The 13049-nt window shown below is 38.2% G+C and overlaps 1 protein-coding gene across 1 annotated transcript; it reads right to left on the bottom strand.

Annotated features, from left to right (window-relative positions):
* Positions 1-2172: 2172 nt before the first annotated feature.
* Positions 2173-3120, bottom strand: LOC123949196 (olfactory receptor 5B2-like). Its single transcript, XM_046016553.1, has one exon. It carries the CDS (start codon positions 3115-3117, stop codon positions 2173-2175), a length of 945 nt encoding a protein of 314 aa, XP_045872509.1. The 5' UTR covers positions 3118-3120.
* Positions 3121-13049: the final 9929 nt, after the last annotated feature.

Below are 13049 nucleotides of genomic sequence, written 5' to 3'. Positions count from 1 at the left end.
GGCATCGCAATTCCGGACTTCAAACTCTATTACAAAGCTGTCATCATCAAGACAGCATGGTACTGGCACAAAAACAGACACATAGGTCAACGGAACAGAATAGAGAGCCCAGAAATAGACCCTCAACTCTGTGGTCAGCTAATCTTCAATAAAGCAGGAAAGAACGTCCAATAGAAAAAAGACAGCCTCTTCAATAAATGATGCTAGGAAAATTGGACAGCCACATGCAGAAAAATGAAATTGGACCACTTCCTTACACCACACATGAAAATAGACTCAAAATGGATTAAGGACCTCAATGTGAGAAAGAAATCCATCAAAATCCTTGAGGAGAATGCAGGCAGCAACCTCTTCGACCTCAGCCGCAGCATCTTCCTAGGAACATCGCCAAAGGCAAGGGAAGCAAGGGAAAAAAAGAACTATTGGGATTTCATCAAGATCAAAACCTTTTGCACAGCAAAGGAAACAGTTAAAAAAACCAAAAGACAACTGACAGAATGGGAGAAGATACTTGCAAACGACGTATCAGATAAAAGGCTAGTGTCCAAAATCTATAAGGAACTTAGCAAACTCAACACCCAAAGAACAAACAATCCAATCAAGAAATGGGCAGAGGACATGAACAGACATTTCTGCAAAGAAGACATCCAGATGGCCAACAGACACATGAAAACGTGCTCCACATCACTTGGCATCAGGGAAATACAAATCAAAACCACAATGAGATATCACCTCACACCAGACAGAATGGCTAAAATTAACAAGTCAGGAAATGACAGATGCTGGCGAGGATGCGGAGAAAGGGGAACCCTCCTCCACTGTTGGTGGGAATGCAAGCTGGTGCAACCACTCTGGGAAACAGCATGGAGGTTCCTCAAAATGTTGAAAATAGAGCTACCCTATGACCCCACAATCGCAGTACTGGGTATTTACCCTAAAGATACAAACATAGTGATCCGAAGGGGCACATGCACCCGAATGTTTATAGCAGCAATGTCTACAATAGCCAAACTTTGGAAAGAACCTAGATGTCCATCCACAGATGAATGGATAAAGAAGATGTGGTATATATACACAATGGAATACTATGCAGCCATCAAAAGAAATGAAATCTTGCCATTTGCGATGACGTGGATGGAACTAGAGGGTATCATGCTTAGTGAAATAAATCAATCAGAGAAAGACAACTATCATATGATCTCCCTGATATGAGGAAGTGGAGATGCAACATGGCGGGTTAAGTGGATAGGAGAAGAATAAATGAAACAGGATGGGATTGCGAGGGTGACAAATCATAAGTGACTCTTAATTTCACAAAACAAACTGAGGGTTGCTGGGGGGAGGGGGGATTGGGAGAGGGGGAGGGGGGTTATGGACATTGGGGAGGGTATGTGCTATGATGAGCGCTGTGAAGTTTGTAAACCTGGCGATTCACAGATCTGTACCCCTGGGGATAAAAATACATTATATGTTTATAAAAAAATATGAAATAAATAAAAAATTTAAAAAAAGATTCTCTCCCTCCCTCTGCCCTTCCCTCCCTCTTTCTCCCCCTTAGGTGATACCCTTCTCTAAATAAATAAATAAATACTCCATTTAAATGAAGTATTTATGTGTCTTTAAATAAAATGTGCCAGTTAAACACACACTTTTATTTAGAATTATGTCACTTTTTCTTTAAGATTTTACAGGGAATATTCAGCTAAAGAAACAATATTAGACATAAATTTATATTCTAACCTCAAGATTATTTTAAATCATTTTATTAAAAACTGCTTGCACTTGTTTACCTCTGACTTTACCACTGCCTTGTGTATGTGCCCTCATGTCCATGGACACACTTCTATATGTCTCTGTTCATGGGCTTGTTTGTCCTGCTGATTTACATGTATTTTTGCACAACCAAGTGATAGAGAAAGTGCATGTGAAACAGGTGAATAAATCAAATGCTATTAATGAGTTTTTCAAGAAATAGGACCCATGCTTTTTAAGGCTTTCCTTGAGCCATACTAGTTCAAGTACTACATTTTTGAAGATACTTAATTTTTACAAGAGAGCAGATTTTTCATGTGTTACAGATCTAACTTCAGGAATTAAATGTCATGAAAGGCTTAAAATGTGAGCGGGATGACTGAAGAGAAATGAACCTAGATCATTATACTTACTATAATATTAAAATCCCAATCCTAGAGATGATTTTGCCTTGTCTGATACTTTCTTGAAAGCATTCTTGACCTCTTTGTTCCTCAGGATATAGACCACAGGGTTCAGCATGGGGATGATCATGGTATAGAACACAGATGCCATTTTGTCTGTGTCCATGGAATGGCTGGAGCTGGGCTGTAAGTACATGAAGATGATTGTCCCATAAAAGATGGACACTGCAGAGAGGTGGGAAGCACAGGTGGTTAAAGCCTTTTGGTGCCCTTGAGCTGACTGCATCTTCAAGATGGTTATAAATATGAATAGGTAGGATATGATTATAACTGAAAGAGCAAAAAAGACATTAAAGCTTGACACATACACAAGAACCACCTCACTAATGTGTTTCTCAGAGCAAGAGAGAGCCATGACTGCTGGAATATCACAAAAAAAGTGATGGACCAGATTGGACTTACAGAAAGAAAGACTGAATGTGTTTCCAACACAAATGGATGCATTCAGGAAACCACAGACATAGCAGCCTATGGCCAGACGAGCACACACACCTGTCGTCATGATGGTGGTGTAATGGAGGGGCTTGCATACTGCTGCATAGCGGTCATAGGCCATTGAGGATAAGAGGTAACTCTCTACAGTTGCGAAAGCTGCAAAGGAGAACATTTGAGCAGCACATGCATTGTAGGAGATGACCTTGTCTCCTCTAAGTAATCCAGCCATGACCTTGGGAGTGACAGCTGTAGAGTAACAAAAGTCCACCAGAGACAGGTTACTGAGGAAAAAGTACATGGGAGAATGGAGATGGGAGTCCAGTAGGATAAGTATGATCATTCCCAAGTTCCCCCAAACACTGATGAGGTAAATGAGGGTGAACACAATAAAAAGTGGAATCTGAAGTTCTGGGTTATCAGTCAGACCCACCAGGAAGAAATCCATTACTTCTGTATTATTCTCCATGGGAATTACTAAATTTTCTGTAGTAACGAGAAAGAAAGGAACTTTGGTAAGTAGAAAATAGATTGGATTGAAACTTACAAAAATATCTATCTATCTATCTATCTATCTATCTATATATATATATATATATATATATCCTGTTCATTTCACTCTGGTAATAGTTTATTCTCCATGATTCTTTGATCTAAAACATAGATTTGAACAAAGTACTTAGTACTTAGTAGATAAATGATCTACATGGTTACCTATCATTGAAACAAAAAAAATCACTACATGTTAATTTAAAAAAAAGGTCACACAGCCAACTTCTTTCTTGTGCAAATGAACAAACTGAGATGCAGAAAGAGGTGATGATTTATCCAAGGTCACATACATTTCCCAAATCAGATCACCTAAGTCCATTGACAGCTTACATTTATATAGTGCTCATTTCAAGTACACACTTACATTTAATATGTTTAAATATGCTTAATCCTCTCAACAAATTCACAAATATTAAGTGTTTGTGCTAGTTTACATAAATATTAAATGGGCAGAGTCAAACTTTGGGCCCAGGTAATGTTATTTCCTAGACCTTTGCTCTGAAAAAAATTTTTTCTGTGTAGAAAACATCTTTCTTTTTTTAAATTTTATTCAGTTAGCCAACAAAATAGTATATCATTAGTTTTTTATGTACTGTTCAATAATTCATCAGTTGCATATAACACCCAGTGATCATCACATCATGCGCCCTCCTTAATGCCCATCACCCAGTTACCCCATCCCCCCCACCTACCTCCCCTCCAGCAGACCTCAGTTGAGGGTTTAATTTTTTTTATTTGTTTATTTACAGCATAACAGTGTTCATTGTTTTGGCATCACACCCAGTGCTCCATAATTTTTAACTTGAATTTAGAACTTTGGGAAGTATGTCCATTCTCTGGTAACTACTTTTCTCTATCTCCTATCTACCTGCTCTTTCCTCCTGGTCATTCTGCAACTTCACTTTACACTACTGTCCCTAAAGGCATTCATGTTTATAAGTTTCTGACACACATGATAATATAACCTATAACTTTTTTTTTTTTTTGCCTCCATCAGAAAGGATGAATACCCAACTTTTGTTGCAACATGGATGGGACTGGAAGATATTATGCTGAGGGAAATAAGTCAAGCAGAGAGAGTCAAGTATCATATGGTCTCACTTATTTGTGGAGCATAACAAAGAACATGGAGGACATGGGGAAATGGAGAGGAGAAGGGAGTTGAGGGAAGTTGGAGGGGGAGATGAACCACGAGAGACCATGGACTCTGAAAAACAATCTGAGGGTTTTGAAGGGATGGGGGGTGGGAGGGTGGGGGAGCCTGGTGGTGGGTATTATGGAGGGCACATAATGCATGGAGCACTGGGTGTGGTGCATAAACAATGAATTCTGTTACACTGAAAAAAAATTAAATAAAAAAAATCCTATAACTTTTAAAACAAATAGAAAATGCAGTGTTCACTAATAGGGGATTATATATTCAGATATTGATATCTTTCACTTAATCTTCATAATAATATTAAAATTTGGCACTATTACCATTATTTTAACAAATAAGAAAAGTGAAAATTTACTTCCTAAAATTACCTGTATAATATGAAGGCGATTCAAGATTCAAATGTATCTGTGAGTAAATTCACAACCTATTCTCTGAATGACTTCCATGTCAACTTCTCTAGATATCATGAAAAGGATGAGATTTTGGAGTAAAGAATATTAAAGGGGTATAATGCTAAGCGAAATATGTCAGTCAGAGAAAGACAAATACCTTATCATTTCACTCATATGTGGACTTTAAGAAATAAAACAGATGGACATAGAGGAAGGGAGGGAAAAATAAAATAATATGGAAATAGAGAAGAAGGCAAACCATAAGCAATGCTGAACTCCACTGAACAAACTGAGGGTTCCTGGAGAAGAGGGCACTTGATGGAATGAGTATTGGGTGTTATATGCACATGACGAATCACTAAATTCTATCCCTGAAACTAAAAAAATACATAAAATTAAAAATTAAAAAAATATTAAGGGAGAATACAGATCCAAATAATCTTATGAGGAAACTTCTGGAATCTAAAGCACTGTCCTTTCAAACTTTGCTGGTGAACATCCCCTACAATGACAGGGAAAGATAGTAAATGGGAGGAAATTACCACCTGCTCAATCAGAATGTTATCCCTCTTATGTCTTTGCCTATCCTCTTTAGCAACATGATTATTTCATGAGTGTCACTGAACTTCCTACTAAAGGGAAGTATTTTGTAATTGGAAATAAAGTCCCAACCATTTCAGAAGAATGTTCGTGACATTGTATTTTTAGCTCAAGTAACTCATAGCATCAGCTTCGTTGTTACTTTCACATGTATTATATTTCTCACTGAAAATGTGCACAGAATACAGAAGTTTACTCACCGGGCCCTTGACAACAGGTGCCTGAAATCCTGAATTTTTAGTCATTGATCTGAAAGTCTGCCAGGTAAGAATGTATCAGTCCAGGTGGAGATGCTCTGTCTTGGGCACTAATCAAAAGGTTCCCTTAGAATAGCCACTTACTTGATGCCAAACTTATTTTTTTTTTTGTTTGTGAAGTAGAAAATTATTAACACACAGGCATAAGTCAGATCTGTGGCTGTGAATAGCAGATAAAGACTATAAAACAACTCAGTAAAGTGTTGTCATTTTGACTGCATTCAATATAATTTTCATCCTGGAAGTTTTCCTGTCAAAGGTTGCAGACTTACAGAAAATCCACAATTTGGGGCAGGGCCAGTGTACTAACTACTATTCATATTCACTTGGGTAAATAAATTACCAAAACAGCTTAGTATATAGTCTGTTCCTTTCAAAGTGATGTCAAGCAGAAGAACTGCATTGGGATTTTTAAAAGATAATGAGTGAGAACCAGAAGGGAGTTTTAGAGGCCTGGAGACCTCAGGGGAATAAGCCCCTGTGAAGACAGCTACAGATTATTCTCCTACTCCTTAAGGAAGAAGCAATTAAACCACTGGTGAAGACCTAGCTTAGTTTGGTGAGTGAACACACAGATGTATTCACATTTTTTGGGGGGGGGGTACCATTTCTTCCCTTTTTTTCAGTTTAGGTATAATTTATTACAGCAAATTTCATGAATTTTAGTGTATAGTCCTGAGAGTTTGGACAAATGATGTATGACCATGGAACCTCCAACACAATTGAAATAAAGAATAATCCCATTTATCCACCCCCCAAGATTCCCCGTGTTCTTTTGTCGTGAAAATCCTCCCCACCCCCCACCACCCTCAGGATTCCACCAATCCTGGAACTGATTTTGTCCTTAAGACTTTTCCTATGGAAGAAATGTCATATGAACGAGGTCATATACTATCTAATTTTTTGAGTCTGGCTTGTTTCATTCAGCATAATGCATTTGTGAGATTCATCCATTTGTTGTATATATCAGTAGTTGGTTTCTTTTATTGTCGACTAGTGTTCTATTATGTGGATCTAAGCACATCATTTACTTCTAGTTTGTATTGATTGCAGTTAAATCTGCTACATACATTTGCATACAGAACTGTGTATGAGCATAGGTTTGAGTAAATACCTTGAAGTGATATTGTTAGCTGATACAATAAGTTTCTGTTTAACCTTATAAGATATTACCAAATGGTATTTTTTTTCAGGTAATGCACCATTTTGCATTTCCATTGGTAGTGCATGATAATCTCAATTTCTTCACATCATTGCCGACCCTTAGTACTAGACAGTACTATGGCGGGATAGAGTATTTCCAACAGAATGAAGAGCCTGAGAATTCTATGGTTATGAGAAGTTATATCACTTACAGAGCTAAGAGAAGTCCATTAGCCTCATGACAGCCATTTGTCAGAACTACTGCAGAAGGAGAAATAGCAGCTGCCCTGAGTTGCAATACCGTTTGGGGAAAGTGAGGGATAAATCAGACATTTTAAAGAGATATTTAGGAAATGATCCAGCCATGTGGGCTTTGAAAAGCTCTGACATATTCCTGGGTATGTATATCTTCAACACTGTGCAAGCACACAGGTAAAACAGACCAAATGCCTATACTTATTCCTGGCTGTTCTTGTGGTCCCACTCAAGAAGAAAGAAAAAGCCAGGGCAGATTTGTCAATTTGCCCAAAATTTGATATATTTCCCAAACCATACATGGAACCGTCCATCAAAATGGGTCTAGGGAAAACTTTTGACACATCATTGGCTGGCTGCTGATACAGTGGCTACCCCTAAGAGCACAAGCTTATAAATAAAAGCAAGGTTAAAAAACAGAAAAGGAGTTGTGACTTCACTGGCCACACACAACAGAGAAATACACTCTAAAATGAGGATAGTTTGATCAATCAAACAAAAATGAGTATAAAACAACAATTCCTATCACATTGATTGATTTGCGAATGTTGAACCAACCTTGTAAGCCAGGGATGAATCCCACCTGGTCATGATGGATAATCTTTTTAATGTGCTGCTGGATCCTGTTTGCTAGGATCTTGTTGAGAATCTTTGCATCCATATTCATCAGTGATATTGGTCTGAAATTATCATTTTTGGTAGGGTCTTTGCCTGGTTTGGGGATCAGGGTAATGCTGGCTTCATAAAAAGAGTCTGGAAGTTTTCCTTCTGCTGCAATTCTTTGGAACAGCTTCAGGAGAATTGGTGTTATTTCTTCTTTGAAAGTTTGGTAGAATTCCCCAGGGAATCTGTCAGGTCCTGGGCTCTTGTTTTTTGGGAGGTTTTTGATCACTGCTTCAATCTCGTTACTAGATATCGGTCTAGTCAGGTTTTCAATTTCTTCCTGGTTCAATTTTGGGAGTTTATAGTTTTCCAGGAATGCATCCATTTCATCTAGGTTGCTTAGCTTATTGGCATATAACTGTTGGTAATAATTTCTGATGATTGTTCCTATTTCTTTGGTGTTAGTTGTGATCTCTCCCTTTCATTCATAATTTTATTTGGGCTTTCTCTCTTTTCTTTTGGATTAGTGTGGCCAATGGTTTATTGATCTTATTCGTTCTTTCAAAAAACCAGCTTCTAGTTTCATTGATACATTCTACTGTATCTCTGGTGTCTACCTCATTGATCTCTGCTCTAATCTTGATTATTTCCCTTCTTGTGTGTGGAGTTGGTTTGATTTGTTGTTGATTCTCCAGTTCTTTAAGGTGTAGAGACAGCTGGTGTATTCTGGATTTTTCAATTTTTTTGAGGGAGGTTTGGATGGCCATGTATTTCCCCCTTAGAACCGCCTTTGCTGTATCCCATAGGTTTTGGACTGAAGTGTCTTCATACTCATTGGTTTCCATGAATTGTTTAGGTTCTTCTTTGATCTCCTGGTTGATCCAAGCATTCTTAAGCAAGGTGGTCTTTAGCTTCCAGGTGTTTGAGTTCCTTCTGAACTTTTCCTTGTGATTGAGCTCCAGTTTCAAAGCACTGCCATCTGAGAATATGCAGGGAATAATGTCAGTCTTTTGGTATTGGTTGAGTCCTGCTTTGTGACCCAGTATGTGGTCTATTCTGGAGAAGGTTCCATGTGCACTTGAGAAGAATGAGTATTCTGTTGTTTTAGGGTGGAATGTTCTGTATATGTCTATGAGGTCCATCTGGTCCAATGTTTCATTCAATGCTCTTATTTCTTTATTAATTTTCTGCTTCAATGATCTGTCTATTTCTGAGAGAGGTGTATTAAGATCTCCTACTATTATTGTATTCATATCAATATGACTCTTTATCTTGATTAATAGTTTTCTTATGTAATTGGGTGCTCCCATATTGGGGGCATAGATATTTACAATTGATAGATCATCTTGGTGGATAGTCCCTCCAAAGGCAAAGGAAACAAAAGCAAAAATGAACTTTTGGGACTTCATCAAGATCAAAAGCTTCTGCACAGCAAAGGAAACAGTCAACAAAACAAAGAGGCAACCCACGGATTGGGAGAAGATATTTGCAAATGACAGTACGGACAAAAGGTTGATATCCAGGATCTATAAAGAACTCCTCAAGCTCAACACACACAAAACAGAGAATCATATCAAAAAATGGGCAGAAGATATGAACAGACACTTCTCCAATGAAGACATACAAATGGCTATCAGACACATGAAAAATTGTTCATCATCACTAGCCATCAGGGAGATTCAAATTAAAACTACATTGAGATACCACCTGACACAAGTTAGAATGGCCAAAATTAGCAAGACAGGAAACAACGTGTGTTGGAGAGGATGTGGAGAAAGGGGAACCCTCTTCCACTGTTGGTGGGAATGCAAGTTAGTGCAGCCACTTTGGAGAACAGTGTGGAGATTCCTGAAGAAATTAAGAATAGAGCTTCCCTATGACCCTGCAATAGCACTGCTGGGTATTTACCCCAAAGATACAGATGTAGTGAAAAGAAAAGCCATCTGTACCCCAATGTTTATTGCAGCAATGGTCACGGTCGCCAAACTGTGGAAAGAAACAAGACGCCCTTCAACGGATGAATGGATAAGGAAAATGTGGTACATATACTCGAGGGAGTATTATACCTCCATGAATACCCAACTTTTGTAGCAACATGGACAGGACTGGAAGAGATTATGCTGAGCGAAATAAGTCAAGCAGAGAGAGTCAAGTATCACATGGTCTCACTTATTTGTGGAGCATAACAAAGAACATGGAGGACATGGGGAGATGGAGAGAAAAAAAACAATGAACACCGTTACGCTGAAAATAAACAAATAATAATAATAATAATAAATTCCTGGGGGACATTTGGATGGCTCAGTTGGGTAAGCCTCTGTCTTTGGGTCAGGTCCTGGGTCCTGAGTTTGAGTCCTACATTGAGTTTCTTGCTCAGTTGGAAGCCTGATTCGCCACCTGCCTGCCACTTCCCCTGCTTGTGCTCTCTGTCTCTCTGACAAATAAATAAAATCCTAAACAAACAAACAAAAAAAGACAACTCCGGGGAAGGTTGAAATTCAAAGTTTCTATAATTTATTATCTAAAGTGTCCAATTTTAGCAAAAAAAATTATGAGGCATGAAAGAAAAGGAAAATGTGACCCAAAGGGGAAAGCAGTCATTAGAAACCCTCTGAGGGAGCTCAGATATGTTCAAGGAACTGAAGAAAAGAAGGAAAGGAAAATACAATGCCAATCATTCACCTAATAAAGAATATCAATAAATAGATGACAGTTATAAAAAAAAAAAAAACAAGCAACAATTTTGGAGTCACGATTTTGACTGCACTGAAATTCAATTTCTTTTCTATATCACGAAACATCATTAATAAAATAAAAACCAAAGTACACACACAAAACAGACAATCATGTCAAAAAATGGGCGGAAGACATGAACAGACACTTCTCCAAAGAAGACATACAAATGGCTAGCAGACACATGAAAAAATCTTCATCATCTTTAACCATTAGGGAGATTCAAATCAAAACCACATTTAGATACCACCTTACAGGGGTGCCTGGGTGGCTCAGTGGGTTAAAGCCTCTGCCTTCCTCTCAGTTCATGATCCCAGGGTCCTAGGATTGAGCCCCGCATTGGGCTCTCTGCGCCTCAGGGAACCTGCTTCCTCCTCTCTCTCTGCCTGCCTCTCTGCCTAGTTGTGATTTCGCTCTGTCAAATAAATAAAATATTTTTTTAAAAAAAGATACCACCTTACACCAGTTAGAATGGCCAAAATTAACAAGACAGTAAACAACGTGTTTTGGAGAGGATGTAGAGAAAGAGGAACCCTCTTACACTGCTGGTGGGAATGCAAGTTGGTGCAGCCACTTTGGAAAACAGTATGTATATTCCTTAAAAAATTAAAATAGAGCTTCCCTATGACCCTGCAATTGCACTTCTGGGTATTTACCCCCAAAGATAAAATATACTGAAAAGAAGGACTATCTGTACCCTCAATGTTCAGGAGAATTAGTCCTGCCAAGCCATTAAGCATATAATAAAGGACCAGAGAGTGAGATAAGCAGGATGGAGGAATAGAAAGTCCAAATCCACATTCCCATACAGAAAGACAAATTTAACAATATATGTAACAAAATGCTCTTATGAGAAATCCAAAGTCCAGTTCAACATCTCCTTTGTTGAAGTCCTAACCTCAGTACCGCAGAATATGATCTTATTTGGAAATAGGATTATTACAAATTTAATTACTTAAAATGAGGACATACTGGGGTAGGATGGGCCCCAAATCTAATAGGACTCATGTCTCTTTAAAAAGGGAAATTTAGATAGACACAGGCATAAGGCGGGGATGAAGATAGAAGTCAAGAAGATGTAGCCGACCAAGGAATACCAAAGAACACCAACACATTACCCATGTGCTCAGAGACAAATGTGAGAAAAATTCTCCCTTTCAGAAATCACAAGCCACCAGCAGAACCAACCCCAACAATACATTAACTACAGACTCCTAGGCCAGAAATGTGAGACAATAAATTTCTGTTGTCTAAACCATCTGTTTTGTGGTACTTTTTAATGGCAGTGTTAGGAAATTAATACAGTTAACAAGATGGATCAATCTCAGACCAACGTGTTAAGTGAGGGAATCCAGATACAAAGCCTACACACACTGGGATTCAATCTATAGGACATTCTTGCAAAGGCAAAATTACACGGACAAAAGCAATTTAGAGGTTTCCAGGGGTGGCAGGTGGGAGAAGGGTTGGTCACAAAGAAGCTGGAGGATTTGGTTTAGATGATGGAACTCTTCTATGTCACGATTGTGCTAGTGGTTACATGACCTTGTAAATGTGACCAAACTCTGAGATTTATACAATATAAACTAGGGATGTTATTGTTTATAAATTCTACTTTAATTAGAAGATGGGGAAATATACGAAATAACAAGTGATATGAAAGCATGTGTGCACCTTAATCAAATCCAGCTAGCGACAAACAAGCTGCTAAATTGCTTCTCCCTAAGAAGGTGAATGAGCGCGACAGATGCCCCCCTGGGGGACCTGCACAGAGAACGCCATGCCTACATAATTCCCTCCTGACTCCATGAGTTAGTCCCTGAAATCTCAACATGACTCAGCATGATATCATTTTTAGAGAGGCCAGATCATGTGCTCAGCCCCTTGGCCATCATTTATTCATCTGACTGTTAGTAGTTGCTAGTACATGCACACCTTCCTCCCTGACCTTGGACCTGAGGATGTGCTTCAAGATGCAATCGTGGGCAGGGAAAACATCTCAACCTGAAAATTATATTGATTGACTTTAAAGGGATAACCCCTCAGCAAAGAGTTTTATTGAGCTTCCCTTCTTCACTTATCACAGACACAATTCTGTGAATGAGGCTGAGTGATGTAGGAGAAGTCATTTTATTCTTTATCTTACAAATAAGGAAAGACCAGTGATTCCTCCAAAACATAGTAAGAATTAATGGTAGATTCAAGACATGGATCAGATTTGTGACTCCATAGTGGAATCTTTCCTCCATCTTTACCTGCTTTAAAGATCTGGAATATTTTGACTGATACCTGATAGAGAACATCTCTAAGAGTATATCTGCATTATTCCATGGCAAAAAGTCTGATTTCAGACTCACTATTCAAGATTGCCTGTCCCTTCTTTTCCAGCAACAAGGTAAGCTTCTATGATTCATACACATATATATGTCAGTTATGTTATATATATATGCATGTTGTTATATATATGTAGTTATGTTATATATATGCATATATATGTACATATATATACACACACACATATATATATGTGTGTGTATATATAAAATTTCTTTATTTAAATTCAATTTAGTTAACATATAGCATATTATTAGTTTCTAGGGTAGAATTAAGTGGTTCATCAGTTGCATATAAAGCCAGTGCTCATTCCATCAAATGCCCTCCTTAAGCCCATCACGTATTACCCCATCCAACCACCCATCTCCCTTCC

Source organism: Meles meles, chromosome 8, assembly GCF_922984935.1.
Source record: "Meles meles chromosome 8, mMelMel3.1 paternal haplotype, whole genome shotgun sequence".
NCBI classification, from domain to species: domain Eukaryota; kingdom Metazoa; phylum Chordata; class Mammalia; order Carnivora; family Mustelidae; genus Meles; species Meles meles.
This window is presented reverse-complemented; position numbering and strand designations above follow the sequence as displayed.